The sequence below is a fragment of the Uloborus diversus genome, chromosome 9 (genome assembly GCF_026930045.1).
Source record: "Uloborus diversus isolate 005 chromosome 9, Udiv.v.3.1, whole genome shotgun sequence".
Classification (NCBI taxonomy): domain Eukaryota; kingdom Metazoa; phylum Arthropoda; class Arachnida; order Araneae; family Uloboridae; genus Uloborus; species Uloborus diversus.
Window position 1 is genome coordinate 101,092,771 of NC_072739.1, and position 26,777 is coordinate 101,119,547.

The 26,777-nt window shown below is 33.8% G+C and overlaps 1 protein-coding gene across 1 annotated transcript in view; it reads right to left on the reverse strand.

The window, feature by feature from the left end:
• The window catches only part of LOC129229993 (splicing factor Cactin-like), a 40,416-nt gene extending 20,235 nt beyond the window's left edge, over positions 1-20,181 (reverse strand). The window contains exons 1-7 of the mRNA XM_054864377.1: positions 20,057-20,181; positions 18,268-18,337; positions 14,777-14,830; positions 10,613-10,747; positions 4,812-4,883; positions 2,006-2,068; positions 482-536 (exon numbers count right to left, since the gene is read on the reverse strand). Of these exons, the coding sequence (XP_054720352.1) occupies positions 482-536; positions 2,006-2,068; positions 4,812-4,883; positions 10,613-10,747; positions 14,777-14,830; positions 18,268-18,337; positions 20,057-20,097 (490 nt within the window). The 5' untranslated portion in view covers positions 20,098-20,181. The remainder of the gene's footprint in view (positions 1-481; positions 537-2,005; positions 2,069-4,811; positions 4,884-10,612; positions 10,748-14,776; positions 14,831-18,267; positions 18,338-20,056) is intronic.
• Positions 20,182-26,777: the final 6,596 nt, after the last annotated feature.

A 26,777-nucleotide genomic window follows, 5' to 3' on the forward strand; every position in this document is an offset into this window, starting at 1 on the left:
AATATACCTTTGCCCTAGTGACGATGTTAAGTTGTCGATTGAAGTATTTTAAGTCACTGTCATAGAGAAAAATTATGTAGTCTTGAACTAAAAATGAAGGAGTTTTGGAGGAATTAAAACCAAAATGAAGGAGTTTGAAGGGCCCTTTAGGAAAGTTTCCTGAATGAAGGAGTATTGGAGGAGTTTTGAAGGAGCGTACGAACCCTGGAATATACATAGAAAAATCTGCTTATTTGTAACTTATCTAAGCTCAAATATTTTGTTTTAAAACTTTAAATTTTAACTAAAGATGTTATAAAACCTTCCTAGCTATATTAAGTGACTGACATTATGTATTCCACCAATTAAAGTATTTTTTTCTTTTTTGATAAATGTATTATTTTCTAAATGTAAAGGTAAATTATGTAAGAAACAAAATTCATCTCAATTTGAATTCTGTTTACTTTGTAGCATAATACAAAAGAAGAAGAAAAAAACATACCACGTCCATTTTGAATTCTGATTTTTGATCTCAATTTTGCCTGTTGCAAATGGAACTAAAACAAAAAAAAAGTATTTCATTCAGTATTAATAAGCATTGCTGACTCTAAAATAATGTTTTAAACACTGAAAGATTATATCAGCTACAATTAAACACAACAATTAGATGTCAACTACAAAAATGTTCCTTTATAATTGCGGAAAATAGTCTAAAAATGAAAATAGCATACATGAGGCAGTAAGAAGCAAAGGGACGTAAGTGGATTTCTTTAAGTTTCGAAGTAATACATCTTTAAAGTTTAAGCCTTGGCTTTTATTGAAAAGTTTTTCTAAATCACACTGTATAGCAGTACCAGATAATTTGGGGAAGAAAAATTGTGACATCTTAAGTATGGCAAATAGAATAAATACTATTTCTATCAACAAGGAAATGAAAAAAACATGGCTAAACTTATTGGGTGAGGTCCACTCTATATTGAAATTAAGCGGAAATTATATTCTATTGGCACTGTCCTACCTGACAATGTGCCATAAAATATAATTATGCAGAATCACTCTTCAGTGCTGCTAATCATGTTCAATCATACAGAAACTTGCTTGTGTACTCCAGAAAGACAAGAAAAGACAATTTACAACACTAATTTGTTTCTTGATCCTGATATCAATTAGTTTTACAGTATCAGTCTCAGGGATATAACTTAATAATCAATTAAAAGTAATTAATAAATATCAATAGACTATGTTTGGCTGACTAGTTTTTACATATGAGGCAGTGGGAAGCAAAGGGATGCAAGTGGATATTTTCAAGTTTTGAGTAAAACGTGCTTCAAGATTAGCTTCTTGGTAGGCTTTCATTGATTTTTTTTCTAAATCATGCTGTATAGCAGCAACTACCAGGGCTACTAGTACCATCTCTTGCCCCAAGACAGAAGAGAGGTTCACCTACCATGTGTACTGGTTATCTCTAAATTTTTAATTTTGCCACTTATATCCCTTTGCTTCTCACTGCCTCATATAACTTTCAATGCATTACTACAAATTTAGAACTGCCACCTCAAACTGAATAAATTGTGCAGTATAAAAATGAAGAATAAAGCATTATAACATTCACGGTTGTAATTTAAATTATTTCAATTAATAGACATATAAAAATAATTTAAAATTTTGTGAAGAACTAAAGCATAAGAAATCATTTTTCTTTTTAAATCAAGTTATTATTATTATTTTAATTCTGTATATTAAATTATTTATATTTACTGAAAGGCCTAAGTACAACAAAGATAACTTTTCAAATCCAAATAAATCATTTAATATTAAACCATCATAAACCATACTGAGTAAAATTTCATCATGAAAATTAAAACAGCTTTTTTTTTCTTTAATAAAATATAAAATTTAACAAACTAGATCAGTTATAAAGAATGAACTGAAAACATAAAAAAAACAAAGTGAAAAAAATTTAATAGTTAATTACAATTTAATTACTTTTCAAACCATTGAAAATGGACAAAACAAAAGTATTTACTATATATTCTTGCTTTTCATATTCACTAAATTGAGCAGCTTCTTTCTCTCTTTGAATTTTGGTCTGTAAAAAAAACAATTGAGCACAAATATAGTTTAAAAGTTATAGAGGTTATAGAAGATTACAAACACAAAACAAAACAATTACTACAAAAAACTAAGGTTTCATGTCATGAGAATTAAAAGTACAAAAATGTCATACCATGCAATCTAGAATCAAGATTATGGTTTTGAGATGAATCAGACAATATTCACAACTAGCACATCAAGTTTTGAAAAGCATCCTCACATACAGGGGGGGGGGGGGAAGGACATCTGTTGGCCTGGGCCCAAGGCTGAAGGAGGCATGAGATATTTTAAATGAAGGGGGGAGGACATATATACGGATGTAGGGGTAAAAAATATGGAGGGGGCCCATAAAAATCATTTGTGATGAACTCCAAAGTTTCTTTGTATGATACAGTCAAACCTCGTTATCGCGACACCCAGATTTCAAGTCACTTTCTCAAAGTTCCGAACTTATGCCATCATATAATTTTAATGTTAAGTGGCTCCGGATTTTACGACAGTTTTTTCGGGCAACTCTGGTTACGACGACGCTTTGAGCTGCGCTGACTGGATCAAATATTTCTTTGTAATTGAAAAATTTTCAGTAAAATAATGAAGACATCTGGAAATGTTTGCTGCAGGAACTTTGGACTCAGACAAGAGAATTGACTAGGCATGACAACTCGAGAACGGTTGAGGGGAGTAGATAAGTTCTGAAAGGTATAGGTTTCAGATTTTGACAAGAGGGATAATAGAAAGGAATTCAAATCGGGTGGATTGCAACACTGGACGAGGGAAACAGCAAGAAAAGACAAAGACCATAGCTACTTTAAGCTATAGGTGGTCACCACAAGCTTCTCCCATGAGAGAAAAAGAATTGAGGGGCTCCTCATTAGAATGAAAAGGGACACACAGCTCTTAAAGTGGAAAAAAGGATTAGAAAGGGTTTTTTCGCCTTCGAAAGGTGGGGCTTAGCCGTGAAATCTAAACAAATTGTGGACAAAAGTGAAGAGTTTTGAATTGGTTTCTTTCTTGCTCTTAATTTCGTGGAAGCAAGAGTGTGACAAATGTTATTCAAAAATTTATCAAACATTTTATTGGAAAGTATTGTAGAATTGGAAAAAAAAAAAGAAAAAATAATAAGTAAAGGGTTTTTTTAAATAACTTTTGTTACATTCACCAATAATTCAAATTTACATTAGTTAAAATCTAATTTAAAACATAAACAGTATTAATTTCTTCATTAAATCTAATTTTATGGTTAACTAATGTTTAATTATGAATTTTTCAAAACTATTCCGGTTATGACGACACTTTATTGACAGTCCCCAAAGGTGTCGTGATAACGAGGTTCAACTGTATATATAAGAGTCAAAATCACTGATCAAGTAATGCTCTGACGTTACCAACAATGAAACTCGCAATAAAATGGATGTACTTATATCCATCAATTCCTACTTTAGTACGAATTATAGGTTATAAATATTTAGCCTGAGGGCATTCTCATTAACTGAAGAACTACAATGAGACAAACTATGCAAAACTCAATGCATCAAATATTTTTTTAATTTTTTCTTTTTACAACATGAAATTTTTTTCAGTGGTCCTATGTTCTAGTTTTATGCCGAAAAAAATGAGAAATTTAAAAGAAAGATCGTTTTTGATGATTTTAAAAATATTTAAGGGGGAATACCCCCATAAGTTGCCTAACTTGCTCCAAATAATTACTTTTGATTAATGACAAATATAATGCTCCCTTTCCCTCCAAATAAAAATCATAGCTATGAAACTGTCGAAAACTGAAAAAACCAAGGGGCTGCCATCAGACCAGAAAATATAGACGAAAACGCAAATGCCATTTGCAGAAAATTTTCATATTTTTTACAAAAATTTCTGAAATATTACTTTTTTTTTTGATGAGCAACAAATGTTAATCTCCAATTTTGAGATGTCCCCAATTAATAATACTAAGAAAAGAGTAAATAAAATTAGAAAAACTTTCTAGTCACTTAGAAGTACTCTACTCACTCTCAACTTTACATTTTTTCTGTTGATTGCAATATAACACTCAGGAGGAGTATCGTGTTTTTTGGCAGAAAATTTTCAAGAACTCATTTGAGTTTGCAGAGAGTTTTAAATTTTATCTAGGTCTAGCTGCCATTTCCAAAAAGTGGGACGTGTAGGGGACAAACAGTGATCATATTTGGATTCAGGGGGTCATTTCAGATAAGAATCAGCAAGTATTATGTCAAAAGCATTTTGAAGGTTTTTGTTTTTTTGTTGCTCAGTGCTTTTGATTGCTTTTATTCAACAGCTTAAAAATTTGTTTGAGTTTGTGTGTAAAAAATTAATGTTCTCTTTAGTACATGATTATTTAAAAGAATTATTTTCAAGACATTAAAAATCTTTTTTTGAACTTTTGTCGGATGTCTTTTCATCCATAAGCTCATTACTTTTTGCAATGATAAAAGGCGTTCCCTTTAACGTCGAAACAGGTGTCAGTAGTAATCTGCAAATTTGCTTTTCTGACGTTTATTTCTTTATTAAAAAAGTGCATTCTGCGTTTGTATATTCATGAAATGTTACTAATTTACATTCGTTGAGCTTCTCAGTAGTATGATTAAAATAAGGTTATGAATTTGGTGGGGTTTTTATTTTATTTTATTTATTTATTTTTATTTTTTATTTATTTATTTTTTTTTTTTTTTGCCAAAAATAATGTTTAGTTTGCACAAAAACTGAGAAAAATATGATCTTACCATTTCTTCTTCTCTCATTTCTCTTTCTCTTTCACGCTGGAGTCGTCGCTCTTTTACTTTATCCAACTCTATCTGCAAAACATACATCAGTAAATTTCAACTTGGTAGAAACATTATTTCACCATATTATTGTTATTATTAATATTATTACATTTCGTGGTAGAAAATGATTGCTATAACTCTCTCCCGCATCAGTGACTCACTAGTCATACCTATTCCGCCAAAATACCATTGGCCTGCAGGTTGTATATCACAACATTGTGTTCTTGTACAAAAACCAACACAAGCAAAATCATGAAAAAAACTCATGATAATTAACTTGGGGGAAAGTCAAAATAGGTATTTTGGCTGTCCATGTATTCTTAGGTACACATGCAGGTGAAGCCATGCAAAAAAATACCACTCAACATTAATTTGGGGGTGAGTAAAATAGAATTTTAGGCCGAATATGGGAAAAAAAATTTCACGATTACAATACTTTCTTTACTATGTAAATGGAAGTAAAAAGGGACTTTAGGGACCAAAACTAAAAATTAAGGGAGTTTTAGAGACCAGCCAGTTCACTCAAAATATTAGCATTAGGCTATTAAGTTAATAAAAATTTTTTACATTTGTATAAAGCTCATGATTGGAAATATGAATTTCGTCCAGGTATCAAAATGAACAACCTATGTGACAATTTTAATATACATGTATATGAATATTTTTTAAAAAGCTTGATTGAATAGAAATGCAACACTGTATTTAAAAAATACTTTTATAAATTTATCCTTGATATCAACCAAGGGTCTTAATTACAAGGAATTAGGGTGAAAAAGTCTCAATGCGATTTGTGACCTAAAAGTTTAAACATCAAATCCAGTGCTTAGTGTTGGATGTCCAGTGATCAAATCAAAATTTTTGACTGCAAAATACGACTTACAACAGTTATCTAACAGTGATAGAGTACTTAGTGGAATAAGAGAATGAAAGCAAAAATACATTTTCAAATAAAAGTTTGTTGTAATGCTCAGTAATTACAGGGCAAAACATTTAAGGTATTTGATGGCATTATTGTGTATATCTATTAATCTGCAGCTAGCAGGGAGTATGCTAACTTCTTCGTTTAGATTCTTCAGGCTCCGCAGACAGTTTTTGAAAAAAAAAAATAGGAACAAAAATTTCGTAAATAGGAAAAAATAGGAAAATAATGCTTTAAAAAATAGGAAAAAACAGGAAAATAATATTCCAAAAAAGGAAGAAAATTGCAACTAAAATATCATGATTACAAATGTTTCTATGAAAAAAGAGATACAAAGCTGTCCCATGTTTATTAAACATAATACAATTAATGAAAACAATTAGAAATTTTATTCAAGATAAAAATAACGAGAAATTTTTTTGTTAAGAGAATGTTTTACGAATATATTTCAACTATTTATTAGCAGAAGGCTTCAGTGGCGGATTTAATAGGTGATCGTCATTCCGTCTGAAACTCATTTTCTGAAACCAATAATATGGAATTAAAGAAATTACTTGCAATTGTTACTATTTTAATGAGGTAAATTCCATAAATTTTGATTTAAATTAGTTTTAGACAGAAGTGTAGTCAAGTATAGACTATGTTACCTGCTTTTTAAGTTTAACGCAAGCTTTACGCCCCTTTTTGTAACCTATAATAATTTTTATATTTATATATGTAAGAGTCTTTAACTTTTTCTTTGGTATGATAAGACGATGCTATCATAGGCGGATTTAGAACGGAGTTCCTGCGGGGGGCAGGATTTTTTTAACAACATTTTAAATTGCCCCCCCCCCCCCATGTTTTGGTTTGTTTTCCCGTGATGCATAAGGCCATGCTTTACTTTTTTTGTGTGTCGTTTTCATTACTGTGTGTTTTCATGCTGTCCTTTTTGAATTGACCTTAAGAGAGCTGACTAGTATGAAGAGAGTGACGCAAGGCTCCCTTTTAAGTGGGATATAGAATATCTCCAATTTTAGGGGGTCCGGGAGTTTCTCCCCCGAAGGAAATTTTGTAAAATGGATATGAAATTCTGCATTTTGAAGCCTTATAAGGAATACTTGGATAGACAAAAATCTCGGTAAAAAATAGACAAATATTTTTAAAAAAAATAGTTTTATGATTTAAATGTGCTTTGTGATGTAAGTTAATACTTTAAAAGAAATGCTGCACAGATTTACAAAATATTTAACATGAGAGTAACATACAACTTATTAGAACAATTCATAATTTATACACTTGATAAGAAATAAAATAGAAATACACTTTGCTTAGGAGTTTCAAACACTTGTCTAATTATTTTCAAGGTTTGGTTGGTTAGATTAGGTGTTTTGCCACAAGAGCTCTAGTAGGTTATACTGCGTCAATTCTTTTCAAGGATTTTAGAACATTTAATTATTTAAGGCACCTGATTTGCACTTTCCAGTCTCTGAAATTGAGTACTAGATTATACAGTTGTACTGTACAGTATTATTCAAGCTTTGTAAAAAAAAACAGCTATTTTAAGTTTAAAAGAAAAAATAAACGATAGAATTCTCTCATTACAACAACCTTTTTTTTTAATTATAAGCAGTGCAGAAAACGAAAAGGAATAGAGGTAGTGTATCATTTTTTCCAGGTTAAACTGATTAACAATATGCAGTAGAAACAAGATAAAAGCAATCAATACAAAAGAATTTCCAAAATAATGGATTCGGGATTAAATAAATAGCAAGATATGAAACATGTGAATCACAAAAATTTATTTCAAGTAATATGTTACAAATGTAAGAACCACGATTTTTACACTTTTGATGCAGGATGTAGCAAGGAGCTGAATTTGACATATTTTGGCATTAAGATTTTGGAAGATGTATTGTTACTTCTTTAAAGCCCTCCCAAAACTGGGGGGAATTGCCCCCTATGCAACCCCTCCTATAAATCCACCCATGTCCTTCTGAACTAGTCAAAAAAGAAAAAAAATAATTATTTTTTAAAAAAATTTTGGAAGATATGTTGCTACTACATAAAGTCCTCCCAAAACTGGGGGGGCATTGCCCCCCCACTGCCCCCCATAAATCCGCTCATGGATGCTATGATTTAGATTGTAATGTGGGAATTCCGAGTTAAAACTAGAAGATCCAAATTTGTCCAATCTCAAAGTTGAAGCAAATTAAGAAGGACAAAGGCAATTTCAGTCAATTTGGACTTTTTTTGGGGGTAGGTTTCAGAGGGATTTAGTTTTTGATATCATTTCAGCGCTCTAAAAAGTTAAATAACTGCAGTTACAACGTAATTGGTTTCCGAGCTCACTAAGACCATTTGAGGATGAGCCTTCCAACATTTCTATATCTGGTGGTGTAGCAAGGGTGAGGCGGAGGGGCAGCGATTCAACACCTTTGATGTGAAAAAAATTAAATAAGGGAATCATACCTTAAATCTATTACTGAAGGCAAAGAAAAAAACTCGCTTTGAAATGTAAGGTTTTGGTATGACTAGACAACAGCGCTTTTAGTGTTCAAAGTTTAAATATTTCCGTAGTAAGCCCCTAAACCTTTTTAATTCTCTTACCGGTCATCAACTTAAATTGTGGAATTTAAAATGAAATTTTGGAATATATTTAACAAAAGACCCCAACTTCCTAACGTCATCAAAGGCTAAAACTGACTTCAGTTTTGATGAAGATTCGGGAGAGAACCAAATCCCTCCCCCCTCAAGCGTTACTTTTAACTGCAATTTTGGGCGTAAATTTAGAATATTTCTCTCAGATTGGCTCCTGACACCCCCACCCTCACCCTTTTTCTTGTATGAAGAATACGGATGAAAATAGTTCCCCTTTACTTCCCTTAATGAAGTTTGCAATTTTAAGTTCAATAATTTTAGACGGTTTAATGCATTAGATATGTCTTAATGAAAGAGCGGCAAATAGGGAATTGTCATGGCGGCAGAAACTGTAGCTATGCCACTGTCTATATCATTCTGCTTGTGAGGACGTATTATTAACCTATGATTAACCTATTTCGAAAAAGTCCATGGACTTCACTGCAATCGTTGATTTTAGAATGCAAATTACACCCTCCCCCCCCCCAAAAAAAAAGCGATGTAGCACCCCTTAAGCATTACAGAGTAAAGTTTAAAAAAAAAACTTCAAAAAAATTCCTTAAAAATTCCAATGACGCAATTTGCGCCATGTAACTCCCTCCCTCCTTGCCCGGGCACCCCAAATAATTAGCATCTTTGTTTATAAAAGTTTATTATTTTGAGTGTGGTTTCTGCAATTTTTTTTAACTAATAGAATTTTAAAAAGAGAGGATTTTTTTGTCCCTCCCCTCCCCCCCCCCCTTTCCCCCCAAACCCGGCACACAAAATGCTGGGACTTTTTACTCGTTCTTGTTGGAAGGGTAAGAAGTTATTTGCAATATATTCAAACTTTTTTGGGGGGATGTTTGGGTTTTGCATTTTTTTCGCTTAATTTTACTGTACTATTGGGGAGAGAGGGGGGGGCAAACAGAGACAGCTTTTTCTTTAACTGACAGGTTTTTTGATTTCCATAGCTTCAATCAATAGAGTAAAAGGGAATCCAAGTAAAAAAAAATTAAAAAAAACCTTACCAGGCACAGAAGCAGTCTTTTTTTTTTTTTAAACTGTAAATTGAGGTTTGATAGTTTTAACTTTGAGGGAAAAAAAGCATAGATAATCGGTGCATCATTAATTTTGTACTTTCATAGCAGATAGTCTGTGGATAAGGTGCACGAAAATACAGTAATCTGGATAAAAAGGCGGGAGCAAGATTATGCATTGAAAAAATAGGAATAAATAGGAAAAAACAGGAAAATTTTCAAAATTTTTTCAAAAGTAGGAAAATAGGAAAAAACAGGAGGTCTGCGGACCCTGATTCTTTAAAACACAGCAAAATCTAACTACAACAAATACTAACACAAAAAATACAGTTGGTTCTCCATTTAACAACTTTCAAGGGACCACAAAAAATTGTTCTTTAGTAGAATGTGTCCTAAAATAGAATGCTACTAAAACTACAGTGGAGCAGCCGGGACCTCCAAAAGTCGTCTTTAAAAAGAGAAAGTCATTAAACAGAAACCAATTGTATTTGTTTCAATCAAATTAATGTTATCACCCATTTTTATTGAAATTACATTCTTTAAATTATGACATCACTCTTGTTACAACACATAAAATTTGAAAATTGCTGCAATGGGATTACATTGTATATTGTACGCCTCGATAAAATCTTTAAAAAATATTTCTTTTTAAAGTATTTTTCTTATAACAGGAATTCTCATCTCCATTGATTTTCAGAGGTGAAATAAAGCATCTGCAGTTTCAGTTTTAACAACAAAATTTTGTAATGAACTGAATGTTTATCAGAACACTAGATGCTAAGCTTTTCCCCTATCAGTAGCAAGTCAAAAAAATATTTGAATTTTATTTTTTAAATCTTTCTATATGGCTAACAAAACAAGACACATTGTAAAAAATTCTGAAATTAATTTTTTGATTTGCAGTACTCTCTTGTTATTTTAAAATAAACAAATTTTGCAGTCAAAATAAAAAATGTCAATACAATGCAAAAAGATAAAAATCATTAGATTTTTGAACAAAAGTATGAAATATCATGTCATGAAAGGTTTAATTAAAAAATAAAAAAAAACTCTACTTGCATAAAATATTTTCCATATTTGACTAACAATTTTTCACACACAATCAAAGTATGAAAAAAGGAATAGCAGTAACACAGTCAAAAGCTGTAATAAGAAAAATAGCTACCAAAGCATTATGAGAAAAGAGAACTTTCTTTGCTTACCTTATTCAAACGACTTCTCCTTTCAATTTCATCTTTAGTGATATGTTTCAAACCCTCTTTTTCCAGTTTTTTCTTCCACACAAACTTTTCTAGTAAATTTGTGTCCCCATATGGGTTGTCAGAATTTGTATAACCCTTCAGAAATACAATAACATTTTAGCCTCATACTCGCAAGAAATAGAAAAATATTCAGAGATATAAGGTAAAACACCAGTAGGTGGCCAGTGCTTAAGTAGTGGCCACTTCAAGGTTTATACTTGAAAATATAGTATTTCAGGTCTCCCAATGGATTCAAAAGTGCATCAAACGTGCAGGAGGTATCACCTCCTTTACGTTTGAATACATTGGGAAACCTGAATCCTTTTTTTCTTCAAATATCAACTTTGAAGTGGCCACTACTGAACAGGCCCGGATTCAGAGGCGTAGCTAGACCCGACTTTCGGGGGGGGGGGGGGTCTTTTATATATATATATATATATATATATATATATATATATATATATATATATATATATATATATATATATATATGTGTGTGTGTGTGTGTGTGTGTGTGTGTGTATGTAAATTTTTTTAGTATTAAAAAAATAGGAGGGAGGTGAATCTTACGTACTTTGGAATGGGGTGCCCCAATTCCGATACTTGTGTCAAACAAAACAAAAGCAAAGAATTTCTAATTTTTTTAATGTTGTGGAAAATTTAACTTTTTTTTCTTTTTCCTCCATTTAATTTAAAGTGAAATTTTCTAGCAATGTCTTGTCAAAACCAGTCAATCCAAATCAGAGGGAAATCAAATATCTGATGAGCGTGTTCCGTTCATTTCAGTGTGACTGCTTAATTTAGAGGCTAAAACACGTCTACAAAAGCTGGCATCCCTGAAAGCTAATAGATACTTCCATTTCCGCCTGTAAACTGGATGTTTGATTTTCAACCTCATCGGTGGTCAGATTATAAAGACTATTTTTACTAACTTGGTTTAAAGTATGAAATAAAGTATGAAATAAAGTAAAAAAAGACTTCTTGAATTATAACCCGCAAAAAATGAAATGGCTTTTCATATCATTATATTTATATGTTGCTTTTTATGTATTTACATTTATGCTAATTCTAAAGCAGTTAATAAAATTTGAATAAAAAAAGTTAGGGAAGAAATATAGGCAGTAGAAAGTTATTCGCTCAATTGCATATCATCTGTTCTCCTCTCAAGTCTTTATTTCTAATTTTATTAGCTGCTTTAGAATTTACATAAATATCTATTTGAGAGAGCAACAGCAATTTTCGAGTGTTATAAACAGAAGTCATTTTTATATTCTACTTTTTAATCCGAACCAAGCTAATAGAAATAATCTAAATTCATCTCGTTTTTAAACATTTTATTCACGTAATGCTATGCAGTTTTTCTTTTGAATTAAAATAAAATTATTTTCAGAAGGGTCCGGTGGGACTAATGCTGCTTTGCAGACTGTACTTTGTTTTCTTCAGACGACGTTAACTTTCTCTTTTTATAGAAATCCTTTTCGTCATTTTAATTTTTATTAAAATCAATGTGATTGCAATGGATACTCTGGTTAGCAAAGGTCGTTTTGACTATGACACACACGAGACCAGACCAACAAAAACCTCTATTGTCTCGAATTCCGGTTATGCTATCATTTTCGGATTCGAAGGCCAATGATCTTTAAAGCAGCAAACAAAAACATTTTCTTCAACTCAGAAACAGAGGAATTGTCTTCAAGAGCTGAGGAGGCAGTGGAAAAAAGGGAGAAATGTGTGCCACAAATAGGCTTTCCATGAAGATTAACCAAAGAACAGTCGTTTCGCGCACTTTCTTGGGTACTAAGAGAAAAGGGGTGAAATTCACAGGTTTGACATGTTAAGATGAACATTTCAAGTTCATGGTTAAAAGTCATTCAAGTTAAAAGCCATTTCGCTCTGTTATCTGGATTAGTACTGTTCTTTGGTTGCTCTCTTTCTTAAAATTGTGATTCCTCAGAAAACCGAAATGATAGGAGTGAAAAGAAAGTATAAGTTTTTTTTCAAGTGATGAAAAAAGGAAAATCGTAGAATACTGGCAAAGTTAGATTTTCTGCAATTGCTAACCTCAAGAGGATAAATAATGAATCCAAAAAAAATCAGGGACCAAAAAGCAATAAAAGACTTTCTTGAAAAAGATGTGCTTCAAGTTTCTTTTACTGTCAAAATGATTTCTTGAACTCGCAATAAAGCACTTAATAATGTAATAATAGAATAAATACCTAACAAAATTAATAAAGAATTTTAATCAAGAGCCCATATTGTCTTTAGTATCGATTTCAAATTTTCACCATCAATTTCAAATTTCTATAAAAAGTTTCTTAAAGCCCCCGTATTTCAAAATCTCTTTATCTCGATTTTTTTTCTTTAATGTGAAATTCGAAATATACAGATTCGACTGTATGCAATATTCCAACTGCGCGGCTCATAAAATTAAACATATTTAACAATTTGCAGAATCTATGACAAAGAAAGGCTGCATATACGTGGATTTAACAAATCAATCTCATTTCTAAAGTGAAATGTCAAGTTTAAGTCAATTATCAAAAAACTGTTGCAGCAGAGAGAGGCGTCTTTATGTTTGAGGGTCACACATGGAGCAGATTTTCAATGGCATTGGGGGGGGGGGGAGCGAAGTGAATTTTTGACCTTTGTTACTCAGAAAAACGTCGTTTTGATTTTTTTTCTTTTTCTTCTTTTTTTTCTTTTTCTTCCCTCTTTTTCTCTGCGACTAACGTTTCGGGGGGGGGGGGGGGTTGTCCCCAAACCCCCTCCCCTTAGCTACGCCCCTGCCCGGATTACCCAATAGGCTAACCGAGGCCCTGGCTCAGGGGCGCAAGCCGAAAAGGGCGCACTTCGCAGAGGGAAAAAAAATAAACAGCTTGCTGGGGGAAAACAAAGCGACGCTTTAGTATATGGAAAAGCAATATTTATCTTGAAAAGATAGCAACCAACACGAAGGCACAAAAACAGCAATTGGAGGGGGGGCTTGAGTCGAGGTCCTTTTTCGTTAAAGAATATAATTTTCAATATCTTTGATTAGAAAAACAATCTCTTAAAAATATAGCTTTGATCAGAGGCGGACGTTGTCCTCCAGGAGGGCGCCAGCCTTGACTCCCAAAAGGCGCACAAGTTTGAGGGTGAAAAAAAAATGAATAAAAGAAAGTTAGGAGCATAGTAAAATAAAAATATAAATTATCTGCACACATACCTCAAAACTATCTGCAGGAATGAAAATCAACATGCAATAGGTAGATAACATTTTTAGAAAGAAAATGCCTTTTGCTTTCAATCATGGTTTTGTGAAAGCAATAATGAATGCTTTTCATTAATTTATCGTCAGATTTTGAAAATAATCAGTCAGGGTTTAAGCTGAGTTTAAAACTTCTTTAGCAAAAGAGATAAAGTTAGAAAAAAAAGTTTAGCAAAATGCTAAAACATCGACATTTAATGAAGCCCAAAAATTCATTTATTAGGAGGTCAGATTGCAAATAAAGACTCAGTACTGGCTGTTGAACTTAATAGTAATTGAAACATTTTCTGAACAAAGAATTGTAATATGATTAAGTTGAGTATCGCTGTTCTTGTTTAATAATCTCTCGGATCATGCTTCATGCATAGTTTTGTTTTTTTAAATAATTTATTTCTGTACTTTTTATTTAAGCAAAAAAGCGAAAACGCCTTGTTTTATTTTCGCAATTTAAATAGGTTTTTCGCATTTTGCGAAAAATGCGACCGTAGCGGAAACCCTGGTTTAAATGGATACTATTAAGAATTTTTAGCCAAGGCACATACTATCTACAGCAAATGTATCTGCACAGCATCAAATGTATATGGGCACGGTGTGCATGTGTGCGTCCATATTATTTAGTTATGGTTAAAACACAATTTTCTTTTTCCTGAATTGCATACGACTATATTATTTATAATAAATACACACTGGGCATCAAAAGTGAAGTTTAATTTTTTTTTTTAATTCTACTCAAATGATCTGTACTTATAACAAATTTTAAAATTCCTATATATGTGGAGAAAATCAGATTTTAATTCAAATTTTAAATTAATCTTTTTTGTAAGACTTCAAGAACAAATATTTGTAAAATATAACTGAAATTTGTCAAAATACTGTACCATGTACTCTGCATCCCATCCTAATTCTTCCTTCCTTTTTCGATCTTTAGCTTCCTACAAACCAAAAGACACATTTTTAAGTGAATAAATTAATGAAACATCAGTTGAGATTCAAAATTTAGATAAAAATGATTAGTTGGTTTTTTTTTTTTTTTTTTAAATCAAAAGCGAGTGAATTTTGCTATACAATTTACTTATTAAGCGAGTCATGCTAAACCAACTCAATGAGTGCCAAAAATTCTAAGGTTCAATATTTTCCTTAAAAAGGTTTTTTGAAACATTTTCTGAAATTTCCCCTCAAAAACTTTAAGAACTACCATAGCTTACGCATGTATAATAATTTTGAAATGTGATGAAAATATAAGACCATTCTATGGAAACATACAGGAGGGCCATTCAATAGAAAACATACATATCATGTTCAGAAGATACAACTTGCATTTCAAGGCAAGAAATCACAACTGTGTGATTCTTTAAACATTTTTTTTCTAATACTTTTTCTGTACAAAGTTTCTATTTTTAAATCTTCCAGCATTAAGCACTTTTCTAACATCTTCCATTATCCAAATAAACTAAAATAGATAAGCCTGATTGCAAAACAGCTTTTATTTTACATGGTAGATATTTAAAAGAAAGCACCTATGGCAATCACAATGGGGAGGTTTCATGCATAGTGGTGACTTTTCACTAACCATTATGTATTTCAATACAGAATAAGAACTTTCTTAACAAAATTTTGTTTCTAAATTTATTACTAACTTGTATGTGTTTGCCCTGAAAGCAAAATGCGGTACTTACGTATTAATGCCACCGCAGCTACAAATTAAGCGGTTTTTTAATAGTTGGTAACAAGGAACCCAAAAGATAACTGCATGCTAGTGCGATCAAAAATGCAGCAAATGATTGCTCTTTATTGCAGCACTAGCACAACTCCTACTGCGGTGTCAGTGTCATTAGTACATAAGTACCCAAAATGCTATTAATTTGCAAACTATATTGCAGAATGGATGCTTGAACAACAGAACAATTCTGTTTAACGTGTAGAGGAAACTATGGCAAATTTTCTGCAAAAAATATGCAGATTTTCTACAAATATCACCAAGCTAAAGATGTAATTTTGCAAAAATTCTATAGCTTTTTTTTTTTTTAAATCTAAAATTATCGCAAAATTACGCTATTCAGATGAAAACTCGTGCAAAATGTTGCGTTTCATGTGTCATTTGCAGAAATTTTTGCTTCACTTTGGATTTTTATGAAATTGGAGAATTTGCAAAAGTATGTATTTAGTTAGAAGAAATTTGCAGAAAATCTACAGCGTTCATGCATAAATTCTACAGATTTCTGAGGAAAATGTCATCTTTGACTGCCTGCACCTGCTCTATGTTTGTTAAGTGCCCAGGATGAACCCTCTGTATATAATTGGCTATACAAGGAAAAAATTTTCATTCAACATATTTATATAGCCATCCCTTGTGTGCAGGATAGGCCATGTGCTGTTATTCTGAGGGAAAACACCGCCGCTATTACAATGAGGTACTTGGAACAATGTCAAAGAGCTCGGAAAACTATCATTATCCATTAGAAAAATGGATAACTGGGGATGATGGTCTATTACATAACCAGTGGTATGTAATGAACCCAGTGTAGTAATAGACCAGTGATGCTCAACCTATGGCCTGCAGGACACATACGGCCGGCAAAGTTGATACGTGTGGCCTGTTGTTTTATTCAATATTTGAGCCAGATATTTAGAAATTTGTTTCTGAAAAATATGCATTTGGGCGATTCTTGATGAATGTCCTGTACGTAATGCTAAGGCTAAGTTTTTTATGTCTTCCGGCTAACCAAAGCCTTCAAAAAATAATGCTGCTGTGGAATAATACATTGTTTTGATAGAATTAGCGCTACTATCGCTCCTCTTGACTTACCATTTAACTTTATTTACGTTCTGTTAAAACACCGCTCTGTTGCATCACATGACGTAGTCAGCAATCGCACACTTTTCGATCATTTAAGGGCGACACCTGTATTAGACGATTATGCAGATTTATATACATGCTTAGCCATGATAGGGTGCAGTGTTCTGCATGCGTATAGGAAGTATCTGACAATTTTCATGTCCCATCATGCATCAATATGTTAATATATTTTTGAGATTTAAGCGGATGTTTACTTACTGAACAGCACTCTCTGGCTCACTTAATTTACTCACCAGAGGTAGCGAGTTGCTACTCTCTACCAGTTGGGCTGCTTAGCCATTTTACACAAACGTTGAGCGTGTGCTAGTCGCAAAGGAAGATGTTGCCTCGCCCATATTAGATTTAGGCTCGGTGTTGTTTGTCAGGTATGCAGCCATGTTAAAGTAAACCGGTGGTCTTTTCATATATATTTATTTTAAGTTGCTTTTAATTTTTTTAGTTAGACAATAAATGTTATTGTTTTAAAAATTGCTTCGTTCAACTATGAATTTCCAACCAATCATCCTGCTAAATATAGACTAAATGATATCAGATGTCTACAGCATTCGCTAAGACAACAATAGCCTTAATATACTATCAAGCATAACAATTAATCCAATATTTAATTAATAGTTACTTGAATAAAATAAATAATTAGCATTACATACGGGACATTTTTTCGAGAATCGCCCATTTAATAATCAACCTGTACTATAAGGATTCGACTTGCATGAAATGGCTATAAAGCAGTTTTTTCATAAAAAACAAATTTTTGAGCTAATTCCTTGCATGCATTTTTGAAGGCAAATTCCTCGCCTGCAAAAAGAAAATTCGGAAAGAAATCGCTTTGCACAAGTATCGCCTTCGTTATTGGCTGCTAAATATTGGCTATTAGCACCACTGAAAGCAGAAGTTCCACCCATTGTACTAATCAAAATACCACTTTGTTAGTGTCAACAATTAACAACACAGCATCTTTTTTTTTAATTTTTTTTCTTAATACTAATTTATGCAGTTGATGAAATATAATTTCACTAAAGCATGTTCTTTTTCTAAAGTATGAAAATGGAAAGAAAAGGGGAAAGTTTCAAACAATTACAGAAAAGATAAAGGTTTCTGATATGATTGAACAACAAAAATTGCACCGAACATAATAACTGTATTTACTGTGCAGTACTGCATTTTGGTATTACTACAACCTAACACAATTTTTGGGTAAAAATTTATTGTTTTGTATATGGCTGGTTATATATACATAGTGGAATACGTACAGAAAAGTATTTTAGTTGAATATAAATTTCTGAAATAAATACCCGGCTAAATACCCATTTTGGGTATTTACCCAGGTATATACCCTGGGTATTTACCCCTAAAAATAAATACCCGGGTATTTTACATCACTAATGATGAGTGTAAAATTTTAATCACAAAATATTTAAATATCTTTCGGATAATCTGAGGTAGCATGAGCCGCAATTAGGTCGGTTTTTCGACTCTACTGTAATTGTATACAACAGATAAAAATGTGGATACCTTTTTTGCAAATCGTCTCAGTCGTTTCTGCTCAGGTGTTTCCAGTGCTTTCTGCAAATGTTTGTCAGGGCTAAAATATTAATAAAGCAAATGAGTTCACTTTGAATAAAACTTTCGATTTTCAATTTGAAACATCGGAAAGAAATCCTTTGCATTTTTCCTATTTTAAATGAATAAAATTTTAAACAATACAAAGTGAATTTAAATTTTAAACACTACTTTTAAAATCAGTTTTCCATTTCCAATCTCTTCAGCAACATGTGTTGATAATCAGATGAAGGCAAAAATAAAAATTTGCGCTGGTAAGTTAACGTTAACCCTTAACAAGGGAAGTTTGGTCTCACAGACTGCTCAAAAATTCGTCCTACCACCCCTATTTTATTTTCAGTCTGATTGAATAGTTTTTCCCAATAGCTTTTTGTTTTGTGACCTTGAACAGTTCCCTTGCTTATCAGCATCTTTTGGCGAGTGCATCTAGTTTAAATTTCATTGCATTCTTTAGAAGAGGTCTATGAGACTGCAGCTCCCCATCAGTGTTAGAATTTTTGGCTGTAGTAGACATGGCTTTTAACCTTAGAACCTCGGATATACGTTCATTTATCTTATCCGCGTTATGCGGAAGAAATGAAAATTATTCTAGATGAGGTTGAGAATTATTTGAAATGTTTACAAAAGTTACGCAATGATGTTCTAAGGACAATAAAGACTTAATTATTCTGGGAAATATGATGTGAAATACTACTAGTTAAAGTGCTGTAAAATTTTCCCACAATGTGATATAATCAATTTTCTGGTATTCAAATGTCCTGCATATATTAAACAACTAAAATAAAATTACTGATTGATAACAGATTGATTTTTATTACGAACAGTAAATTATTTACTGCAATATATGATTTCTCACGAAAAATCTTCAGACACTTGTTAAATTTCCTCGGAAAATGTATATTTCAGTCCAAAATTCAAAAATATTTTTTTACTGTACAAACAAAAGTACAAAGAATATATAAGGGAATTTACAGGAATTTATCTTAATTACACGATTTTTTTAAATAAATTAAAGTAGAGCGGTCTCTGAGACCTCACGTCCCTTGTTATGTCCTACTTTTTCACCTCCCCTGTTATGGGTTAAGGGTTAAATATTGTCTTCATAATACAAATACAAAAGTGACGACCAGCAACAGGCTCTGGGCCCAGCTAGACTGGTCCTAGTCAATTTACAATCCCCAGTGAAGATCAATGGCCCTCTTAAAACTGTCAACTCCTTTGCTCATTACCACCTCTTCCGGTAAGCTGTTCCAAGGTTCCACTACCCTGCTAAAATAATAATTTTTCCTAATATCCATGTTAGCCTGAGATTTAAATAGCTTAAAACAATGACCCCTTGTCCTGTTTTCAGTGCTAAACTTTAGCCCCGAAACATCTTTCGTTTTAATAAATTTAAACAGCTGAATCATGTCCCCTCGGTCTCTTCTTTGCTCAAGACTGTACATTTTTAGCCTTCTAAGCCTGGAATCATAATCTAAGTGGGAAAGTCCACTTATTAGCCTTGTAGCCCGCCTTTGAACCCTTTCTAATACATTGTCTTTCTTAAGATAAGGAGACCAAAACTGAACAGCATACTCCAAATGGGGTCTTACCAAACTTCTATATAAGGGCAGAAGAACTTCTTTAGATTTATTTGAAATAGATCTATTGATAAACCCAAGCATCCCCCTTAATCTAAGAGATCATAACTTTGAATAATAATGTTATTACACTCAATAATAAAACATCAAGAAATTTTTACCTTTCGTCACGATGATGATGCTTTTTGTTTTCGTGAGACATTATTAATTAATTACTACTACGTTCACTAAAGTTGCATTTTCCATAAACTACAAACTGTAATATTTTTTGTAAACAATGCGGCAGAGTTGCCAATTCTTAAAAATATAGCCTGTGAAGACGGTGCTTACGTTCTACAAGCACGACCGGTAGCGACCTGTTGGTTGATCACATGACAACAATGACGTCAGCGGTTACTAACCTGTTGTTATCGAATGCATTCGGTTGATCATCGGTTACTTGCGCAGACGTGACGCGGACGAATAACACGCAAGTGAAAAATGCTAATAATTGGTCAAAAATGTCACGCGGTTCCATTAACCAATGAACAAGCTTAAGTTGCGGTTGACCAATAAATCAAACGGCGAGGCTCATAGAGCGACATCGGAAGCAACGCATATTGGCCGTTCCCAAGCGGTAATTCTGTAAGCCACGAATTCCATGACGTAGGTCATGACGTCCTAATTCTTTCGTGAACACTAGATGGCATCACTATTTTACTGTTTATTTCATGAAATAAAACTTATATTCTCGTTGAGGGCCGTGGTAGCCTGATCGGTAAGGCATTGGACTCGGGACCGGAGGGCCTCGGGTTCGATCCTCGCTGGTCGAAGACCCACCGTCGTCATTAATGGGGACTGGGCGACGTTAAATATGCTCGTGGTCTCAATGTCCTCCAAGTGAAACGATACCTCTGGGGGTGCTAGTACTAGGTAGCTATTAGCTCCTGGGCTAGTTCAAAATTCTCACTAACTGTTCGATCCGGTGATGGTGCTGCCATCTATCGGTATATAAAATAATAGAGGTAAGGCACATAGTATGCAGTCCTCGACATAAATACAGTTGAAGTCAGTTGTGACTCTTGAATAGAATAGAATAGAATAGAATATTCTCGTTGAGAAATTCAGTTTAGCTTTGTTTTTAGTGTGTGAGAAGAAGATATTAAAAGTAATCAGTTAATGCACCTATGGACGTGTAATTAATAAATAAAATAGCTTAAAACTTCCTAGCTAATATAATTACTATCTTCTTTTAAAATTAAAAAATAAAAATCTTAATGTTGAAATTCGAGAGAAAATGATCTATGATACCTCATGTGTCGATAGGTTTTACGACGGTGTATAACATATATTTAATGCTCAAAGGTTTACTTTTCATGTTAAAAATTACATTGCCTCTTTCTCTTTTTTTAATGGGGCATTTAACATAAAATGAAATTGATTATTTTTTTGAAAAAAAAGTCTGTTCTGTTTCATTTAAATAATTATGCTTTTAATTCTGTCCCTCCCCCCCCCCCTCCTCAGTTCTTATATTATCAAAATTAAAAACCAAATATTGGTTCAATGTTTCTGATTATGAGCTCAAAAATAATTTCAAGAAAAGATCATCATTACCCTTATCAACTTAACATAAATAAATAAAAAGGCAAATTGAGAACCAGAAACTGGTATTGGATTGTAAATTACTAACCAGGCTGGTCTTATTCATGCAATCTGCATGCATATCTGCCAGACAGCCTGGTTATCCCAACCAGAGGCTGCTGTTTTGTCCTTGTTATGAACTCATCAGTTTGGAACAGTCAATAATCATGCTGGAAGCAAATATCCTCTTATTGATGCTCAGAGTACCAACAGACTGGCAGTTAAATTAAATTTAGAAAACCAGCGAGAAAACCCAGCAATGGTGTTCTTGGGTACTGAGGAGTAAGTTACTGCCTTAAGCCAGTGCTAAGGCAGAACTACAGTTAAACCTCTTGTTAAACCGTCCCTCAAAAAACAACCACAGTCGTAATTTACCAAGAAAGATTATTTAAAAAAAGTTGTGTATAGAAATGTAATACAAATTCTCTCATTAAATTGCCACCCCACTGTCCAGTACTGGACAACACCGCAATCTCTGGATGAGATAACTGGGCTGTTGGTATATTGCATGTAGCACTCTTTCGAGATTTTTTTTTATGAAAACTGCTGAAGGATTTCATAAACATATATTAATAAACATATTATATATACATTTAATTGAAAGTAAATTGCCTTTGTATTGTAATTGTCAATTTAGCAGTGCATCCTGTATAGAGTCCGATCATTCTGATATTGGACATGGGGCACAATTCTATTTCAGGGCCCCCTTAGGGCCCGACAAAGATTTTTGAGAACACTGGGCATGAAATTCATTTTGTGCCCCACCCCTCTATTCCTGCTTTATATATATATATAAATGAATGTTTGTCTGTATGTCATCCATGAACTCAAAAACTACCCGGCAGATTTGGCTGAAACTTTCACCGTTTGTTATTTTTAGTACTGGGAATGTTTATAGGCCAGTTCGAAAAAAATCCGATCGATAGTTCCTTTTTTATTCCAATTTAAGTCACAATCCATTGGATAAATACGAATAAAATTATCGGCTGCAGAAATTAATTCGCGTGAAAGATCTCATTGATAAGAAGTTAGCTGTTGCCTTTTTTCTTGAGTTTGAACAAATAAATTCTTTCTTTATTGTTTTATGGCTTTTCATGCAACGGGGGGATTTAAAACTTTTTCTATTTGATATTTTTAGCGATTGATTGATCTTGCAAACTGCGTGAGTACAAAATTTGAGTATAGTCACGGCTTCACTTGATACCTGGACCGATTATTATGAAAATTGCTATATATATGTATTTTTCCACGGTGAAATGACAAAATCACGAACAGTTTCATTAGTAAGAGTTCGGGCCTTCAGGATTGATCTGCAGTCTAATTTCCTTACTGAGGATCGCGTGCCGTTGATCATGGCTATCAGCAGGTTTTCTGGATGACCAAAAAAAAACCATTTCTTTGTATAACAGGGTCAACTACTGATTTCAGATCATCGCTAAGATATTTTGAGTTGTGGATAACTTCCCAAAGATGCTGTGCACCGGCTGTGCATGAAGGCTCAGTTTAAATCAAAACCAAACTTTTGCAAACACTTTTATAATGTATTCTACAATAGTCCCAATTTCCAGCGATTACTCTTTTGTACCAACATACAAACGAAGTACTCTGTTTGCTATTGTAAGCCACCTAGCATGAGATAGCTTTCCTGGTGATTTGGTAGAAAGTGATATTGAACTATTTCTTGAACATATTGCTTGACATATTTGATACAAGTATTTTTGGTCAGTGCCAAGTCCATCTGTATCAACTGTTGACAAATCAATAGCGATTTTTTTAAAGTTGACATGTGCCAAGGAGCTTCCCTATAGGACCATTATATGTAAAAGGCCCTATAGTGCTTCCATCAAGATACCGTAACAGATAGCGTAAAGGTACCTCATTGGCGTGCAATTGACATATGAGTCACTGCAACGGCCTTTTTAAATGCAGCTCAAACAGTCTTATTACACCGCCTTTCACACCAGTATTGACTGCTGTTCCATTTGATCCTACTGCAATTAAATCCACAGTAGATACTTGGGTTGCTTTTAAATTGTCTAATATGCTTGATAACACTTCATTTTTGTCAGACTGGGGGTGGATGATTTAAATAGTTTCATTATATCGCAGAGAAGAAGAAAAATAAACATTCGGAGGAATCACACCATCTGTCTCTTTGACAGTTAAAACTAAGCAGAAGGAGCCAAGAAAAAAGGCAAAACGCGCAATTTCAGATTCCCGGCAGGGGTGGTATATGTAATATGATATGATAATTATTTTGTTCACAAACAAAGGGTCTTACTATTTACTATTTACACCACAGGTGATTAAAAAAATACATAACAAATGAAAAGAAAAATAAAAAAAAATCAATTTTTACATATTTAGCGGAACTTCAGGGACCTGGCAGAAGGTATAAACATATTTTAATTACCAAAAAAATTTTTTTAATGAACTTTAGATGTCAATACATAACTTTTCCCACCACAGGCGATTAAAATATTATGCATAAGATTTTTTTTAAAAATTTAAAAAATGTCAATTTTTACATATTTGGCCAAACTTTAAGAGGCTGGCGGGGGATCTAAACATATTTTGATTTCCCAAAAAAAATTTATGCGAGCATTTGATGCCAATACACAACTTTTCCCACCACAGGAGTTTTCGATTTCAAAAAAAAGTCAAAATCGACGCACCCTATTTCACGCCGCTCCAAAGAAGCTTCCTTTCAAAATGCTTTATTTTAATTTGAAAGCTAAATAACGTAGCAATGTTAGCTAGTAATTCTTACACTTGAAGAAAATGGGGGGGGGGGAAGGGTAGTTTCTATGTTTTTGTTTTCCAAAAATAACTGATTTTTAAAGAGAGGTAATTAACAAAGATTATTGATGTACTTTTCAAAGACAGCAGTGCATTTTTAGTTATATCTTTTTTTAAATTAGAATTTAAAAGAATAGAAAACGTTGACTGTTTAAACTTGAAAATAAAATAAAAAAATAAATAATATAAATATGTGAAGCGGAACGTGCTCGTTTTTGGTCAAGTGTACAAATATTTACTATCTATGTCTGTGACCAGTGGCGGTGATTCGGAGGGGGGGGCGTAAGGGGGACACTGTTCCCGCACTCTTTTCATCATCAAAGATGGCCTAAACGCTAAGATTTTAATTTCAAAACATTCTGGGTGAGATTACCCAAACTTTAACGTCACCAAATATTGCTTAAAATTTCAGTTTCAAAACTTCAATTCTGAAAATTTTCCGACAGAAAATCCCCAAACGCACCTTAAGGTCAAGGAAAGGACGCCAGGCAACACGTTAAAAACGAGCACCAAAAATAAAAGCATGGCTTTAAACAAAAACTAAATATGGCCTCTTTCGCCACCGACATAAAAGTTGTCCGAACTACAAAAGGAGTTTTTTTTTTTTTTTTATAAAAATATATACGCATTTTCATAACATGTAGCCTTCAAAAAAACTTTTTTTTTTATGAAAAAACTCACAGGAAACTTTTTGGGTAGGAAAAGATACAGCAAAACATTTTTAGGAAGGGCCGTCAAGAATATGTTTTCACAGAAACATTTCAGGGCCCGTCCAGCCCCTGCTCAACTCCCCCCCCCCCCACCCCAAAGGGAAAGGACGCACCCCCTCCCTAAATGTCGCACAGAACCCCTTTAAATCAAGAGCCCCCCACAAAAAAAGTGAAAAATACCCCATCGAAACATCTCTCCCCCCCTTAAAAATTTCAATGGCGCAGACTGCGCCATGACCCCCCCCCTCCCAGGTAGGCACCCCTGAGTCCGCCCCTGGATGATAGTAAGAGTTCTTTTTGTGTATGAAATCTTGTACTGGATTAGCAATACGATTTTTAAGAGCATAGGCGTCTGATTCCCCTGCTACCTCACTGCGATTTGATACTTTATTAAACTACCAGTCTTTAAATATTTAACTTTTGTATTAGTATTTGTCGCTGAAACTGAACGAATTGGTACGAGGTGCTTGCTTCATCGTATCATCGCACTGACGCGGAGCAGGTTTTTTCCCCCTTCCCGTGTGTAGCTCCGTTCGTATGCGGGGCCTATTGAAATAGGTCTCGTACTTCGTTCCGGCGAAACCGGGTCGATTCCCGCTCGGCCCTTTTCAGGACCTTATTAGAGCACCTCCCATATTGAGGAGAAGGTCCCAGCTTCTGTTCCTGTTGAAATGCCAACTCTCAGATCGACACACAAGCCCTCAAGCTCAAATGAAAACCAGCTGCCTCCACCGGACCAGAGCCTGCCTGCCCAGCCATCGTCCCCGGATACGGACAAAGGACGTGATTGGGAACCATTTGAGGTAAGGGTTAATGGAACTGATCATCCCCTCCCTAAATACTCCATCGATCAAATTGAGAAATTAGTCACCTCCATAAACATTGCCACTTTTTCTTATAATGACGTTGATAAACTAGCTCAATATGATGATGCCTTACGCATTATATGTGACTATTTTTGCAAAGCAATTGCATCCGCTGATGCCTCTGATGATAGGTTTGCCTTCACTATGTGCCGACAAAATGTATTAAACATTCGGCTTTCTCTAGCCCAACACATTAACACCATTTGCAATGATATTGCCAAAGAAACTCAAAACCAGCTCTTACTTAGGATTTCTACCCTCGAAGAGCAACTTAAAAAAGACAACAAAAACCCCACCCAGAAACAACCCCCAATCCAGGTCAGCATACCCATCCAAAATTCCTTTGATGTTCTGTCTGACAACAACATCATCAAGAAACTGGAAAAAGGGAGCGTTACTCACAAGAAAGGGAAAAATAGCAAAAAACCCCTAGCCAAAAAACCACTCGTTCCCTCTTCCTCCGAGGACAATGATAATTCCAACTTTGTTCATTACGAACAAACCATTAATGAGGTTGCAGTTAATAGTACCATAAAAGACCGGGACTTGATTGCTGAAATCCCTAATGACTCCCTAAACATTGAAAATGACCAATCCTCAAATAGGGATACTCATAGCATACACGACGCTGACTCGCAGACGGACGACCCACCTGAACTTGGTGACTTCCAATCACAGAGAGTCAGGCGCTATGCTAAACCTCCCCCTACTGTGATTGACGAAGTGGAGGACACTGTTGCCCTCGTTGAAATGCTTAACAATCTCACTGACTCAGCAATTAACATTAAATATGCTGGTGCAAAGACCATCATTAAGCCTCCACATGAAGAGGCCTACAGAATAATTGTAGCCTATCTTAAGGATCAGGACATACCTCACCACACTTA